This window comes from Cydia strobilella, chromosome Z (genome assembly GCF_947568885.1).
Source record: "Cydia strobilella chromosome Z, ilCydStro3.1, whole genome shotgun sequence".
NCBI lineage: Eukaryota > Metazoa > Arthropoda > Insecta > Lepidoptera > Tortricidae > Cydia > Cydia strobilella.
Window position 1 is genome coordinate 28,870,748 of NC_086068.1, and position 18,315 is coordinate 28,889,062.

General features: G+C 36.1%; 1 protein-coding gene across 3 annotated transcripts in view; it reads right to left on the reverse strand.

The window, feature by feature from the left end:
- The window catches only part of LOC134754332 (proton-coupled amino acid transporter-like protein CG1139), a 37,308-nt gene that overhangs the window by 9,152 nt on the left and 9,841 nt on the right, over positions 1-18,315 (reverse strand). Inside the window, exons 1-7 of one of the 3 annotated variants that reach the window (XM_063690599.1) lie at positions 17,482-17,641; positions 11,928-11,994; positions 9,853-9,930; positions 8,500-8,650; positions 5,193-5,399; positions 4,146-4,418; positions 2,176-2,354 (exon numbers count right to left, since the gene is read on the reverse strand). In XM_063690599.1, the coding sequence (XP_063546669.1) occupies positions 2,176-2,354; positions 4,146-4,418; positions 5,193-5,399; positions 8,500-8,650; positions 9,853-9,930; positions 11,928-11,980 (941 nt within the window). In that variant the 5' untranslated portion in view covers positions 11,981-11,994; positions 17,482-17,641. Of the gene's footprint in view, positions 1-2,175; positions 2,355-4,145; positions 4,419-5,192; positions 5,400-8,499; positions 8,651-9,852; positions 9,931-11,927; positions 11,995-17,373; positions 17,642-18,315 lie in introns of those variants that run through there. The other 2 variants (XM_063690598.1, XM_063690600.1) reach the window with 2 other exon arrangements.

The window sequence follows — 18,315 nt, forward strand, 5'->3', positions numbered from 1 at the left end:
ATGTACCCAAATCCGAGACGACATGAGAGAAAATCGATTTCTAGAATACTTCTAGACAAACAACTGACCCACCAATACCTACTCTAACAAAAGTATAATGGTTAATACATACATTTTCAAAGATATTTTTCATTTTCAAAATTACTTGTGTCTCGCAGTTTACTGAATGCACCTTATTCTTTAACTATCAGACCTCAGACCTTTATAATATAATACAATGCCACTGCTTTTACTATTTACCTACCTGTATTCTTTTTCTTTATATAAGTATATGACAGTAGACGAAGAACCAAAGCGTATGTAAGCTAGACCTCGTTTATGTCGTGGGACGCACTCGCGGCAATTTATGTGTTAATCGAACAATCCGTATAATGAACGTGTGTGATGAGTGTTTTGTCGAAGACAACGAGAAAAGTCCAAGTCCTTGGTGAAAAGTCAGCTCTCGTGTGGTGATCGCTACGAACACACGTGCCGGCATTCCCAAAAACGGACATTTTTCAAGTAAGTGAGTGTAAATTTCCCATTTTCCCCTCTGTTTTTCCTTTCACTATTTTACATCCGTAGAATCAGTCAAATACAGTCCACTAAAAGCGCTCGTGACTGAAAAGCACAAAAAAGCGCACCGCAAAAAATAAAATTAACTATATGGGAAAGGTTTTCAAAATTTTGATTTAATATCACCCATAGTTTTGGTTGCATTAAAAACGCCAGCGCTGATACAGTAACGATTGGCAGCGTACGAAGTACATGGTGGGGGTAAGTAAAACGATCGCAGCGCATAAGGTAGTAAAAATTGACAACTAACGGATTAGCGTCTTTAACATTTTCATACAAGTCATATATGGGTCGAAATGGAACTAATTTACGATTACTCCTGAGATATTCATTTAAATTGTATAACTAACGTAAATTATTAATATTGTATCCGTGTAAATAGCTTTGCAAATACCACGTACTATGAAATCTTTTTGTAGAAGATAATAATGGGTATACTCGTAGTAAGTTATCCTTAAAGGATAGAAATACACCATCGCGGACTTTTTTGTAGAGCAATGAAATAGTTATTTGTTATACAAGGGTGCAAAGTTGTATTTTACCCGCGAGTGTGGAATTGAAACACGAGCAAGCGAAAGAATTCTATAGTTGAACCACGAGCGAAGCGAGTGGTTCTAAAATAGAATCCTGAGCGTAGCAAGTGTTTCAACACACGAGAAGTAAAATACATTTGCACCCGTGTGTAACACAAAACTTTTCTCCTCACTATAGCGAGGAAAGTGCAACATCCACAGGCGTTAGATCATCTTCATCACTGAAATCACTCATTTTTTTACGATATTATAACAAAAAACTCTGGAAATTCTGTATTTTTACGTGAGAAGTTTTTAAGTAAATAATTTGTTTACAATGTTGACATTTCTGACGTATGAAATGTCAATGATGCGTTTTGAAATTGCATCGACTCAACTTGTGCGTTCAGAATTATATTTAACATCATTATTAAAAAACAAACGTTTCTTATGGAACTTTAAGGTTTATGACATAAAATCATTAAATAAAGCTAAATTTGGTATTTTTTATTAGATTCTCAAACCATTTGTTTAATGATAATTAATATCAAACGAATCATTATTATGAGCGTTTTACGTTTTGTTATCTGTCAAGCTACTTAAACACGCTCCATCCAAGGTCAAATTACTTTCCCCACTAGTGGATAAAATGCGTTTTTCCCCGCTTGTTTTAAAGGATAAAAGACAACTTTCCGAGCTAGTGAGGGGAAAAAGAGATTTTTCCACCATACATTGTTTTGTTATATCTCCAACGGGTTGGGCAGCGTTTTCGATTAAAGCTCTAGCCAGCGTGATTTTTTTCTGACTTCATTATCAAATATCGTCATATTTCAACCAATTTACACAAAACCTTAACAAATTATAAGTCTTAACCTTCCTCAAGAATCACTCTATTCATAGGTGAAAACCGCATAAAAATCCGTTCAGAAGTTTTCACTGAAATTATTACGATTTACTTACTTCTCGCTTAATAGTTTTGACAAAATACAAGCATATAGCTGCAACCGCTGTGTGCCGCTGTCATCGTGCACGATCCCATATATAAATTATATTTATACATCTGCGTACTATAAATAAATAGCTTGTTAGTAGGTACTGAAATAGTCACCATGAGTTCTGAGGGAGATCGAGCGTGACGGAGTCGCTGCACTTCTCAACGCAGAACACGTAGCCGATGGCACCGACGGCGATGTAAAGCACCACGATAAAGGTCATGCCCACGTTGAGCACGCCGAACGGCTTCCCGAAAGACTTGGGCGTCTTCATGTTGTTCTCTAATGCTATCACCTGCCGACCACAAATACTCAGTTTATTGTTTACCCACACTACATAAACCATGTTGCCACTTCGTTACCTTTCAAACTCGACATGATGTGACAAATTAAATACGTAAATTTGTGAAGGTACATATACGTATGTCTTTATATTTTAATCCATCATACCAAACGTTTTGCTAGTAGTAGGCAATCCCTCACCCTCCCTAGATTGCCGCGTGGTCTGAGAGTCTTGTCCGACATGTCCGGTATAGGAAGGAATTTTAATTCCGCTCTGTCCGACCATTTTGGACTATAAGGATTTTTATATTCTATTACTTATTTATATAATTCTAAAATTCCACTTAGTTCGATAGTCGATCCACGAGGAATTCCAAAGTTCCACTTAATTCGATCATCGAACCATGAGAAACTCTAAAATTCCACTTAGTTCGACTTTCGAACCAAGAGCAATTTTCAATTCCATTTATTCTGATTAATCTGAAGATCTGAACACGGGTTTCTGGATGTTTTTTTTTTTAAATATTTAATGGTAAAATATATACTTAACATTTTCTGGGCTATCCCTCAAAATACCACCTACCTATACCTGCCTACCTGTACCTACGTATATTTTCTTAAAGTACGAGTACGAGTATATATCACTGTCTTTGTTAGTGTCTACTTCGTTAGAAAATAGACGGCTTAAATATATTTTCAATATTACTTGTAGATATATTATGTCGAGCTCTACTGAAAACATTGTCATTAATTTCGGTTGTTTACAATGGATTAGAGTCTTTACACCCTAGAATTTATTTACAAGTTTTTGCAGGTTTACTTGCAATGTTTTCAATCACTGAAAAGTTGACGTATATATTAGACGAAAATAGTATTTTCCCTTGGCGATAATTTTAAATTTTAAATCCATGCTATCAAAGTTTGCAACTCGCAAATTCCCTCGCATGATTTGAAATATATAATTTCTAGCAACCGCATGGGACTGAACTTTAAGCTAAAGCCGAAATAATATTAATGAGTATTCTGATTAATCAAATTTTAGATGAAATAGAAAATTTTTCGTGGTATTTTACATTTCCTCATTGTTCGGTGTTAGAACTAAGTGGAATTTTGAAATTCCTCGTCGTTCGACGATCGAACAAAGTGGAATTTTAGAATTCCTCGTAGTTCGATGGTCGAACTAAGTGAAATATAAAAATCTTTATAGTCCGACATGACGGATAAAACTGTCGAACCACGCAGCCGTAGGGAATAAATTGTTCTAAACCAAAGCACAAATATAAACAGTAAACAAGTACAGCACAAGAAGGTAAGTATTGTACTTAACAAAAATATTGTTGTTTTTTTTTGCAATGCGTCTTTGTTATAGCAAACGACTTATTCGCTTGTACACAAAAAAAAATACAGAAGCAAAGGAAATTTATCATCTAGTACCTATGTAAAAATCTCGTATATTAGCTATATTGTTATTGTATTACATTATTTACAAATTTAAGTTATTTTATTTCTGTTTTTTTATTCCGTAGACTAAAATGACATTTCATGTGGTACTAAGAAATGTCATGTCTTACACATGAAACGTCATTTTATTCTACGGAATAAAAAAACAGACCTCTTCTATATGTAAATCAAGACATGTTGGGGGATATGGTTATAGGTTCTGCCTTCCTGGCCGGAGAGTTATGTGCAGTAATTGTTACACATTAGCTATTAAAAAAAGCTACTGAGCAATTATAGCAGTCGGTATGTACATCAGAGTCCATCGCATAGCTATAGTGATCTGTTAATTTGTACTAATACTTACAACCCCCACAGCAGTAAGCGCAAACAGAATAGTCCCAAAAAACAAAGGGTATGTCTTAAAGGAGCCCCACAGGTCTAAAGGCGTTTGTGATTTCTTCTCAGTCCCCAGTAAGAAGTACAGCACAATACCAAGGCCGACGAAAGTGATTAGATTTGCGAGTGTTGAGAATGGCGCCAGAATCTTCAAATTGGGAATACAGTTGAATGCGATCAGCGGTCCCAGGATAATAACCATGTGGATTTTCACATCCATCACATAGTAATCGTCGACCATCTGAAATCAATAGAAACTTCATTCGTCATGTGTATGCCGGCAGTTGAACTGTTGATGAATATGGACGCATTAATGATGCAAAGGGCACGGCGTGACCTAAGCGGCGGCGAGAAGGCGCCCACTTAAAGTGCCTGCAATGCGATGACCTCGCTTTAAATGGCCGCTTATGGAGTATATTCATTCCCTCCGTAGGTATATTAGGCACGAACAGGAAATACATCTCACAGATTCAATTCATATCTGACATATTGGAAGTTCAACGAATAAAATAGCATTCTCATAAAAAAAGCTCGCCTACTCGCCAATTTATTGTCCTCACAATAAATTCAACCTATTTATTAATGGCTATTAATTAAAATATAAGAGTAATAATTAAAAGAAAGAAGAAGTGTGAGAATTAATATATGTTTATCTAAAGCTCAACGAAGTATATTAGGCTATTGTTATATAGGCACACGGAGCCCTTTTCAAAAATCACTAACTTTCATATCACAAATACTACTATCAGTTATAAACTTTGATTCCGTTTCAGAAACAAGTCATTTTAGACAGATCCTACTATAAGTCATTTAGACAGAGCCTGTCCTTTTTAGGGCTCCATACCCGACGCTCTCTTGCTCTTTATACAAATACCTATTACCCGTTTAATAATATATATTTATGCCAATTGGTCGCTAATGTGGGGTTATGCCGTCATACGTAGGCGTCGAGATATTGAATAATTGGTTATAAACATCAGTGGCAAGAACATATACATGAACAGTGGGTAAATACCGCTTTAATATTTTCTGCAATGAAGACAATATAGACGCAGCAGATTCCAAGCTGGTAGACAACGAGGAATATGTCGACAGCGAGCGCGGAAGGGCGCGCCAGCGCGCGCAGCGCGGGTGGCCCGCGCGACAGCGCCGCCGCCATCGACTCCGGGTACGTCAGCAGCGGCACCCGCAGACGCTTGCACAGCTCGTACTGGGAACGCACCTGCACACATACACAACACAACCTAGCTAGTATGGACATCGTTTTTTACTACTCCTACGGCCTTCTGTTAGTCGTCGTTGAAATAATTGTGGTTCGTGCTCATTTATGCCGTACCGGTCGACTTAAACCGTACTAGTTTAAAGATATTTAAATTTGTTTTCTCTTAAAAATGTATATCTAATGCTAAGACATTAAAACTATTTATATCAATTGGAGAAGAATTATATAAAAAAATATAATAGGAGAAATTATTGGCTACTTATAAAATAAAACAACTAAAACTAAACCTAACTAAAAAATCCCTAAAACCTACCCTCTAAGCCTAGGCCCCTCGACAAGGTGTCCATAATACAGGCAGCTTTCCCGCGCTGTACATCGATAGCATCCTTTGCGCGAGAAAGCTTCCCTTAACCGCTTTCCAACTTTTCCAAGCTCCTTAAAACCATTCCATCGGTTTGCCGCTATCGCTGTCACTTTTCGCAAGAAAGAACGGGAAAGACCATGCGCGCCAAGTGCCAAGTGTCAGTTTTGATCGAATTTTGTCGATTTTAGTCGCAAAACTGTAAAATTGATAGATTTAGTCGGTGAAATTGTACACCTTTTGTTACCTAATTGCAATAACAAGTACTGGTTTCTATTAGCGCATCTTCTTATCTTACCTTTTATCAGATCAATTTGTTGAAAACAGACTCACTAAATTAGTAATGTTTGCTTTTCTGATGGACGTTTAGGTAAACGCGCGTAAATCACTGATTTTGTCGCTCTTATTTGTAAATTTCGTAAGGTTTGGACGGCTAAACATGGTAATTTTGTATTACACATATCCTGTACTTGACGTTTATCAGACTGCATTTTTATTATTATGACTTTGAAGTAGTGTAAATGAAAGTTAGACGAAATCAATTTTCTCCAGAAATTACATCAAAACAAGTGACAATTTCTCTGAAAATCGAATTAATTTCAACGTAATTTTGATACTTAAACAATCTACAACATTTGTTGAAACTATTCTTATACATCAATTTGTATAATCTACCACCATAAATTTTTGATGAATTTTTAAAAACTGCCCCTTCTTTTCATATATTACCGGTGACGCTCGCTTGCGACCTCATTATTAAAAGGCAAGATGAGAAGACGTGCTAATAGAAACCAATACTTGTTATTTAGATATTATTTACGTAACAAAACGTGTATAATTTCAACGACTAAATCTATCAATTTAAAATTTTTGCTCCAAAATCGACTACGGCCTCTTAAAAACGTTGCCTTAGGTTGCCTTACAATATCGAAATTCGAAAGCGGTCAAATTACTATATAAGTTAAGATTGTTTTTTCTTCTTTTTTTTGTTTATAGTGTCACATAATAAATAACCGAGTAAAGTTGGATTAAAAGTCCTAGATAGAGGTTACTTTGGGAATTAATTGTATTGAGTGCCATAATTCGTGTATCGGAAGCTTATAAATTAAAAATAAGTAATATAATCAAGAACTACATATATTTTTTCTACGTCTACGAATATCAACGTCTGTTAGAAAAATATGATCATATAAGGAGATTTTTCGGCTTCTCTACCCCACGGCCCGAGTGTCTCGATGCCAAAAGCTACGAACTCGCTATATCAATTAATTATCTCCATGTTAAAAGTACAAAAAAATAAGATACACAGCTATGCCTTTGATTACTACCTGTAAGGTACACGTCCGAGTGCTCGTGACGTGACTGTCCCAGCATATATGTATTGTTATTGTCAATAGGGGTGTAGCTGCCGTGCAGGTCTCAACGACTCAAATAAAAAGACTTCGATTTGAAGTAAACTAATATAATTTTCAGTAGGTACTGGTTACAAGGTAGTACAGTTGACAAAACGGTTAAAAAGTGTAGAAGTGGTGGTTATGGTATTGAGGCTGATGAGAGAGTTATTTACCGAAATTGAACAGTAAAAAGGTGGTCTAAATTTAGGTGCCTCTAATTGGCCGCGATACAAATGATGTGGAGCGCTCCTATTGGTGCTTTAAAAAAGCCTCCGCATACTATATAACCGAGCCCGACGGCTCGGTTATATAGTATGCGGAGGCTTTAGCTACTGCTAGGAATATTTTATATAAATAAAAACCGCCAAGTGCGAGTCGGACTCGCGTTCCAAGGGTTCCGTACATTACACAATTTAAACAATGTATTTTTTATGTGAAACGTAAGTGAAATGTCTTTAAAAAACCCGTAGGGGTCGGATCAAAAACTAAGTAATTAAGTCCGACTCACGCTTGACTGCACATTTCTAATAGGTTTCCTGTAATCTATAGGTAAAGATCTATTTAGTGTATTTTTTTCAAAATTTTAGACCCAGTAGTTTCGGAGATAAAGGGGGGAATGGTCATTTTTTGCCTATTTTCTTGAATAACTTCTAAGCTGTTTATCTTAAAATTATTTAAAAAATATATTTGAGATCCTCACAATTAGCTCTTTCATTTGATATGTATCACAATAAAGTTTAAAAAACTATTTTTTTTATCATTTACCCCCCAAAAGTGGCCCCTATGTTTAAAATGAATTTGTTTACGTTACATATCCGTCTTTGGGTCACAAACTTACATATGTGTACCAAATTTCAACTTAATTGGTCCAGTAGTTTCGGAGAAAATAGGCTGTGACAGACGGACAGACAGACAGACGCACGAGTGATCCTATAAGGGTTCCGTTTTTTCCTTTTGAGGTACGGAACCCTAAAAAGTTGCGTTCGCACCAGGGGTGACAGCAAGGTTTCATCTTTTGAGCATTAGCATGTAGAACACTGTATTATTAAGTCCAGACAAAAGCTCGGATATGGCATTGATAAATATTCGTATTCGCACTACCAAAACAAGTAAAAAAGCTTTTATGTCCTTGACAATACTCGTATTCAGTTATAATTATGGATTATCGATTATTATTAAATTTATTATAAATTATCCTCAAAATTAGTTTCGAACGTAATTACAATTTTAAAGGTTGAAAACTTTAAAATTTTAAGGCTTTTTCGGGGCGAACCACTAGATAGTTAAACCGGAATTAACGCTCATTACCGAATCGGCAGATAGGTACATAAGTACATGTACAAACCAGAACATGTAAACAGTAAGTGCAGAGCGCGCCGACGATGATGGTGGAGATGATGCCGGTGACGAGGCCGGAGCGCGCGAACGCCTGCGGCATGGCGAGAATGCCCGTGCCCAAGCTGCATTTCAGCAGGTGAACGAGCGTCTCAAAATCACTGCAATGTGAAACTCACTTAAAAATACTAAGTATATTCGGTACCGAATTCTAAAATATGAACACGAATTCAGATTCTTCATGAGGGGAACAGATTTACGAAAATTATTTTAAAAACATGAATAAAATATAAGCCTACCTAATAAATAAAAACTTTATTTTCAATAAAAGGTCACAAGTTAGCTGTTTACGTTTTTTGTAGAGTCAGACCAAGCTAATTCTGCATAGACTTTGTAGTGCAGTTGTGTGGAAGTGTCACCATACACGTCCAATTACTATATGAATACATGACGTTAATCATCGACTATTATACTTGGCCACGTCAAAGCCAGGACAAAGTTAGCTCAGACGAACTCTATCTAATAACCATGCATTCCCGCGGGTGAGGAAGAGTGTGAGTACCTATACAATTTCTCTCCCTCTTTCTTTTTATTTCCTATCCACTCCAGCACTTCTAATTGAGGCGACGATTACTAAGTTTATTATTTTTACCTTAACTCTTACCAGTTTGGGCCTTTAAAAACATATTATGATATTATGTTTTTAAATAGGTAAGTACAATGTAGTTATGTACAGTCACCTGCAATAATAAAATCTTATTTGTAAGATCTTATTTGTAGAGCCATAAGAGCGTGTTACATATTGTTGCAGCCTTCAAAGAGTAAGTATTATTGCAGGTGACTGTAATTATGTCATGTTAATATTATTATGCGTCAAAAAGTCCAAGTGACATAAATATAATCTCCAAAATGTTTATTATGCCCCTGCCCCTGCCCTGAGTTATATAACTCATATATGTATTATACTACTCTTTGGGTAAAGCTAAGGTGACATTCGGATGGCAACTATAGTCCGACAAGAAATGGTAGAAATTATTGAGGGCGCCACTTCCTACGTAACTGTCACATTTTTGACGTAAAATGCTTAAACATGGCAACAATTTAGTATGGAATTTTTGTAGTGTTTTTCACTGTTCGATACTGTTCCTCATCTTACATATAGTTGGTCAAGCAAATCTTGTTAGTAAATAAGAACAAAAAAACAACACTCATCCCCTTCTTCTGGGCGCCAGCACCAGTTCAAGACAAAGACAGTATGACTTTCCGTCTATGACACAGTCCCTTGACAAACTATATATGTTATTAACTATATAACTATGTTATTATTATTAATATTTTGTTTTGCATAAGTAACCTAACTTACTTTGTGGGCCTGTTCACTTGTCGGTGCTCGTGTGGATCATAGTCCTCGTCGTCGGCAAAACTAGCGGGAACGCCATCTCTGGAAATAGGGACGCAAGTTATACGTTCAGTATGATTTTTTGGAACATCCGAGCCATTAGAATTTCTTAGCCAAGTATGGCACTGCATTAAATAATACGGTACAAAGCGGTTAGTGCGCAGGTCACTATCGAGCCAGATATAATGAATACGAAAGAACGACCGCTGGTACCGTGAAACTAGCCAACTTTGCCCGCTTCTTTCGAAAAAACACGAATTCCTCAAAAAATATATTGACATGACATCTTATGTTTTTTTGCTTAGCACATCCATTGTGATCAAACGCATAAACGCATAAATTTATTTGAAAAGAGGGCGGGCAAAGATATCCGGAGTTTTCACCAACATTGCCCACGTCAATTTGGTACACAAATACAGCTCGTATGATGATGATGTCCAAGGATCACAAAAAGTTTTGGGCAATCCTACCTACCATTCCCTGTTAATAACTTAGCGATAAGTGTAAAACCTTTTGAATAAATTGGGCGGGCAATGTTGCCTACCCGTTTTGGCCCATTTCAATACAAGACTCGAAGAAAATCTGTTACAATACTTTAAGAGTCCCCGGCAAGCTCGGCCGAATTGCACCTTTCCATACAAACGTAGTTCCGTTCTCATTTTAAAACTACGTTTTGTATTGTAATGAAACGTTGCACATACAATGCATGAGGTACATCTAGGTCTAAAATTAGTTTATGTAGCTCCAGTTTATAAAACAAATGTAATAGAGCAAAAACAAGTTTTGTATAAAAAACTAATTCGCTGTATTTTTATTTTTTACGTCTACGTCTATGAAGAGTAAGTTATTACGCCCAGTTAAGCACATGTGTATTATATAGTTTTGTCACATTAACAAATTTGCTTAAAAATGTGTTTTTGGGCAAAAATACTACCTGGAGGCAAAGTTTTTAATAAATGCTTTTAATAAATTAATTTATTATTTATTTAAAGTTGGCTAGTTCCACGGCAGTCAGATTATATTATGTATTAGATATATTATTCTGTGGTTAGGCACAAGCATTGAGATCGGAATAGGGCAGATCGTCTGCTATTATTGGAATAAGAAAATGCCGCGTCTATATTGTTACCTGAGCTTGCCCGTTTTAATAGAATTTGATGTTATAATATTTTTTTAAGAAATGCATGGAAGGCTAATCGATAGTATGGCTTAATTAGGGCCACTTGCACCATTCACTAACCCGGGGTTAGCCGGTTAAACCTGTAGTTACCATGGTTACCAGTACAATTTGACACTGGGTTAACGGTTTAACCGGTTGAGTTACTTATCTCAATTGAATGCACTTTTAAATTTCAGAACTAATTAACTACACGACTCCAGCGCTCTCGCGTAACATCGTGTTTATTTTGTGCACTAGTATTTACATTTACTCTGATATTTTAATTGCAATTAGTGCAGGAAATTGCACGAATTTTCGAGTATCTGGTACTATTGTTTGAAAGGTAAAACCCGAAATCTCTGCCACGCCAGCCGACGTAACTGCTTGACTACATTTTTAAAGCTGTTTGTACCGTTGTTCACCTACACTACATTTACATATTATCATAAAAAATTACACACGGGCGCCATGTTGTTACGATTAGTCATTATTATAAGTTTTTCATTAAATCTTTTCAAATACGGCAACGCGTATTTGGGATAGGTACTTAGGGATTGCTATCAATGCATATTGTTTAAATTTAATTAATAATAAAAGTGTATATGGATAATTATTTACAACAAAAATTATGAGCTGTGTACAGTACGTACACATATGTAGTAGTAGGTGTTAATTAATTTCCTACGTGGCATGTACATTATGGCAAGATCGAGATGATGACGGTACGAGTGTGATGTAATAAATGAGATATCTTCACGTTTCCGATGGGCTTGTCATAGTTCACTATAGGTAAATGGGTTGATTATTATAGGTTGATAGGTATTCTTTAACCTAGGAAGAATAAATAAACTAGAGATCAATTGCTACAATTATAACTTACTTGGTTGGCTCGGCTATCGGCTGCAAATGTACGGTTTCGGTCTTCTCCTCCATTACGCACGCGGCGCCTGCAACCGATATATCGGAATTATAAATCAATAGGGAGTTGAGTGGTCGGAAGCGTGCGCTTAACGACAAATATGTCGAGTGAGTGGTTGGATCGTGGAGGCGGTAGCAGGGTACGATAATGGGTTCAGGATGTCCCCCATCGAGCACTAGCCGCAGTCAGTTGTGCTACTTGTCGTCATTGGTGGGTACACTATATATAGCTAGGCTCATTGATCAGCATGTCGCGCGAGAAGCGGTTGGAGTAGGCGAGCCTTCTGCTGACGCAATCTCCTTAATTGCTCCGTTCTGTGCACTGACTGAAGGTTATGTCACAGGATCAACTGTTTCTTTTTAATATACATATACCTACTTAAGATATTCTGTAATTATTTGTTAGATACGAATACACGTTGTAGAAGAACCGCTGTCTATTTGAATACCTTTTATAGTATTGTAGCCGAATCTCGGTACAAATGGGAATAAATATATGTATATGATACTACTCTCCGAAGGAAGGTCTTAGGTGAGACACGTACAAATACACAGACGTTGAGAAGACATCTAAGACCAAGAAAGATATAGTTCTGGACAGTTGCAAAGTGTGCACCTCGAAAACTCTGTGTAAAATAGCATATTTTGATACAAGAGCGCAAGTCACCCGAGTGACTTTTTTTAAGATATAAATTACATTTTAACAAATGTAACACCTATTTATAACATCTACTTTTACATATGTATGCTTGCCCTGACATAACATTATAAATTTTGAACACTACATATACATGAACAGTTCAAATGATGATTATGACGATGACATTTTACGAATGGACAAAACACAAGTGCAGGACATTGATATGTACGTATCAGCTATTTTAAGCTGCCTGTGCATTCGTATATAATAATAATAATTCATTCCAAAAATATGGACGACGGTATGACTCTGGTGCCTTAGAGGTTGGGACGGCCTCTAGTTTTGGATGCCACATGCGTTGACATCCTCGCGCCGTCCCACCTTCCGGGCACCAGCAGTGTTGCTGGTCGTGCCGCGTCCGCGGCCGAAGACCTCAAACGCCGCAAATACGCCACCCTAGGCAGTATAGTTACATTTTGAGGCGTTTGGGGTCGAAACGCTGGGGCCGTGGGGACCAAGCGCGCGTCGGCTTTATTTATTTTACTTTATTAGGTACACTAAACAGATATCGTAGAATATCATGAGAAACATACAATTCACATTATGGCTTAAAGAACTAGCACTGAATCCAAAACAAGTGTACACAGCATGTTTTACAATTCAGCGGAAATGTTACAAGTTAATTTAACTATCATAGCTACAAACGAGTTTGGGAACAAATCAAATTATTTTATTAAATAATTTGATTTGTGTTTTTTAAGTAGTCACACTACTATATATAAATTAAAAACTGTAATAGTTCTTTAATATATGATATCTATTAGAGTTTTTATCATAGCTACAGTTAAAAATATCAGAAAACAAATAACTATCTAAACATTTCAATATAAGGGAGTTAAACTTTAATTTATTAAGGTTAAACTACACAAATGAAACAAACTTACAGAGTCAAAGCAGATGTCATCAGTCAGTGAGAGAAGAGGAGAAGAGGATGCCAGCCAACCATTTCTTAAACCTAGCAATGTGGGGGTTAAAAATATCAATGCCCCTACCACAACGATCATCGGCTATTAAGTCGTTATATTGGCGGCACATTCTCGTAATTGGATTATAGAATGAAGTATTGTTTTTATATACTCTAAGTGCGAAAAGTTTAGTGTTACGACCTCTAAATCTAGGTGTGTGTTTATAAGGACCTAGCGACGCGCCTTGTAGACGCCACAGGTGACCAGAGGGCTGGCCAGTATTTTGCTCAAAGGATAAGCATTGCCATCCAACGTGGCAATGCGGCCAGTCTTCTGGGCACACTGCCCATTGGCAGTGACTTAGGGGACGTTTTTTTATTTATAAAGCCTTTACTTTAAGTTTATTTGTAGTTTATAATATTATTATTTTTAAGTTTATTTATAGTTTACTGTTAATGTTATGTCCTGTATAATCTCAAAAAAACCTACTTTACTAACGGTACTTGTCGAATACAATTGGTCAGAATCAGAACGTAACGTAACTTATGTAACGTTTTTTTTCTCCATGTAGCTCAGCATTTTATTACTAGATGACGGGAGCTCTTGTGATTCACGTTGTTTTAAATAAATGCAAGTAGAAGCAATAATCCCATGGTCGCATGGTCCCGTGGTTACCCTGTCGACATAGGTAATAACAGTTCGCCCCGAACTGAGAACTCGCGGTTCGCCAAAAAGATCAATTGAATGCACCTACCTAGTCGGAAAAGGATCGAAAACCGCGTGCGATTTATTGCAAGGTCTGTAGAGTTAGACCAAGAAAAGTCTGCAACGATTTTGATAGCATACGCAGTGCAAGTGTCATTTATACGTCATAATTTCATTGAAGCTTGACGTTTAAAATAACACTTGCACTGCGAGTGCTATCAAAATCGTTGCAGACTTTTCTTGGCCTAACTCTACAGACCTTAACTGATAGATTTAAGTCACCATAGAGATTAAAATAAACTATCTGTGGTAAGCCGTAATCTTTCTTGTCAAATAACTAATACCTTTATTATGTTTAAATTATTTCGTTTTTATCCTGCCAATTATTTTAATATTGTATTTAAATTAAAAAACAATATTATTAAATGTGTAAACCGAGCACTTTCATTTGATAATAAACTCGATCATACTTTCTTGCGAATAAGATGAACAGAACTGTAAGACCTCTTACAAATAGCTTTTTGGCCTTCAAGGCTCTTCTAGCTCCATAACCCCTTGATCGAGCCTGCTCATAATTTAATGACTAAAATATATGCCTTCATCTACACGGTTACCCAATTTCATTTAAATTAGAAAAAAATAACTTAAGTTATTGTCCATCAAACTATACTCTGATAGTTCCGCTTAAAAACATCGAAATGCCGGGACGTGTCCCTAGCCAGCCGTGTGTTCCAAGTTGAATGTTAGAACTTGACTTCGCTTTGCTCGCTCGTTCGATATATATTTAAGTTCAAAAAGTTTTTACAGTAAGTAAATACTCTAGTACATTGTGTTTGTATAAGAAGCCTAATTTAGCATCTGTGAACTTATAAAATAATATATGATATCATAAGCATTGATAAAACAATGTGGTATGGGCCCCTGAGCCACCGCAAACACGTGCGGCGCGTGGTTACGATCACGTGCAATCATATTAATATCTTGTACTAGGTAATAGGTATATCACTATAAGTATATAGGCATGTTCACAACCATACGAGTAGAATATGATACCAATTTATGTGTGATCGCTACGCAAGGCCTAGAATATTAGAATGATTTGTTATCGTTTGAGACTATAGGCCAAGCAATAACAAGTTATAGAGGGAAATGCTAGGAACACAATTTTTGACTTAGTAGCTTTGTTTGGACTAGTTAGGAGGTGAACATATCAAGTCCCCGGCCGTAAACCTGGTGCTGGGGGGAGAGTGGGGTTTGAAGGTTCCATTTTTAGGTTTTTCATTTATAATTTATATCTTGGAAACTATGCGTCTGAACGACATGGCCACTTATACAAAATGAAAAGTGATTTAATTTGTTACAAGGTTTATTAAGTCAGGTTTTTCGATATGTTGTATAGTTTTTGAGATAACCGCTTTTGAAGGTTTATTTAGGGCTCTCATTTTTATCTTGATTGTCTAGTGTCTACATCAGTGAAGCTGCTAGGCCGGTTTTGGTATCGTTTTCGTATAAATCAGGGGTGATATGTTTGATATGTTCATCTCCTTTTGATATGTTCATCTCCTGACTAGTCCAAACAAAGCTACGAAGTCAAAAATTGTGTTCCAAGCATTTCCCTCTATAACTTTTTTTGGGCATTTATTTCCTGGCCTGCTATGCCTGCTGATGGTATTTTGATACTGTTTTCGAGCGAATCCGCGACCTCCTGTTAGGTTCAAACATTTATTTTAAGTATCTTTAATTTTTATATTCTTACTGTAATTTATTTTAGTTAAATAAATGTCTGTTCTTTTTATATTTTATTTCACAATGATGTCTACTAACTTCCTTCATGATGTTACGAGTAACAGCATATTAACGATGTCTCTACAGTGAGTAAATCCAATAAATTTAATTTTAATTTAATTTAATAAAGGGCAATAAATTAAACTAGATATAGTAATCATCCATGTGTATCCATTAATTAAAAGATTTTTTTTAATTACACTATTATAATCCAAAAAAATATTGTTAAAACATTTACCGAACAGCAATGTAATGCAAACATTAGGTCTTTTTAGGGTTCCGTACCTCAAAAGGAAAAAACAGAACCCTTATAGGATCACTCGTGTGTCTGTCTGTCTGTCTGTCTGTCCGTTTGTCACAGCCTATTTTCTCCGAAACTACTGTACCAATTAAGTTAAAATTTGGTATACATGTGTAAGTTTGTGACCCAAAGATGAACATGTAACGTAAACAAATAAAATTTAAACATGGGGACCACTTTTGGGGGGTAAATGAGAAAATTAAACAACAAAGTTTTTCAAACTATATTGTGTTGCATATCAAATGATAGAGCTCATTGTGAAATATGCGTTGTTAAATAGTCCCGTTCTGGTCATCATCAGCAATTCCACTTCATCAAATGGAACTGGTTTTGGAATGTTAATGAAATGGTTAATGTTTGGTTTGTTGATGAAAATACTAAAATCGCTATATATATGCTTATAAGATTTGAGGAGTTCCCTAAGTTCCTCACGGATCGCATCATGAGAACTGGGTTTTGACAAAAACGGGATCAAAGGGACTATATACATTCAAACAAAAAAAAAACAAATCGGTTCAGAAATGACGGAGTTCATACATACAAAAAAAATACGGTCGAATTGATAACCTATCCTTTTTCGAAGTCGGTTAAAAATAATATATATATATGACGACTGACGACCCTACGAATATTAACCTCTGTTCGCAGTTCGCTAATGGTGTTCAACGTTCGGCTTGCTATGATAAAAATAAATGATATATTGTAATAGGTAATGCAAGTGCGCGACAATGGAAAGTAAATGAAGCGTATGCAGGGCAGGTCTAATCAACATACTTGAGAAGACGTTTCGCGGCAATGATCAACAGAGCGGAATCTTTTTATGTTAATTTAGACGTTATGTTACTGTTCAATAATTGATGTTGTATATCTATCGATTGTATAAAATAAATGTCTATTATAACACAGAGCTTAAACGTGGTAAGAAACAAAATGTGCACCAAAATAACTCCACAAACAAATTAGCAGCAAATAAATAAATAAAGTGAGTTTATCATTGGGCTAATTAACTTACTGTTGTAACTAGCTGCTTTTTAATCACGACTTTCGTTTTTAAAGTCACTATATTGTAAGCATGAGCAATATGTGTCACTAAACTATTTAAAATGAGTCCATTCCTTACTTGCGTAACAATGTTCGTGTGTCAGTGTCAGCTATTTGCGAATGGCGACGTGACCGCGGAATCGGTCGGCCAGTTACTGGGAACGCCGGCGACCGCTCTCATTTCTAGAAACGGGTAACCGACACAGGTGTCTGGTGCCTGTAATTGTTCCCTGCCCAGTTGACATAGTCGACAAATTAATGAGTGACACTTCCTACCATTTAGGTATACTTTTTTTTAATGAGCAGTGATACTGATGATACCTAGTAAAAAAGGAGTACACATATGTAATATATGAAGTACTGCTGAGTTATTTTAGTTGTTTCAATATTACCAGTCAGTCATTCTTGCCAAGTTTCTGAATACTACTTATTATTCCTATTCTAAACGTTGCCTCAAAGTACCTATTTACGGTATGGGTATCTTTTATTCCGAGGTTATGTAGAATTTATTTTATCTATCTATATATATATTACGCGAGGCCGATTTTTGTTCATCCCATCAGATCTACAGTTATGGTCCGATTTTAATAAATTAAATGTCATGTGATTCGTCTCATGCTACAGATTTGCAATAAGCTCTTAGTTTTTTGTTTTTTTCCCGAAAAAGTACTAAAAAGTTAATTTGAAAAAATGTACCACGTGACCTTTGTTCTGACTTGAGATTGAATTGAACTGAAACCTATATCCAAGGTATGTAAGGTATCCAATCCATTCAAATATTTGTTTTGAGACTGTAACATGCATACACCACACTAAAAATTATATTAAAATATCATAAAATTTTATTATTGTGTTTGACAACATGTCAGACATGTGTCATCCACATCGTACTCATCAAGATGACACATGTTTA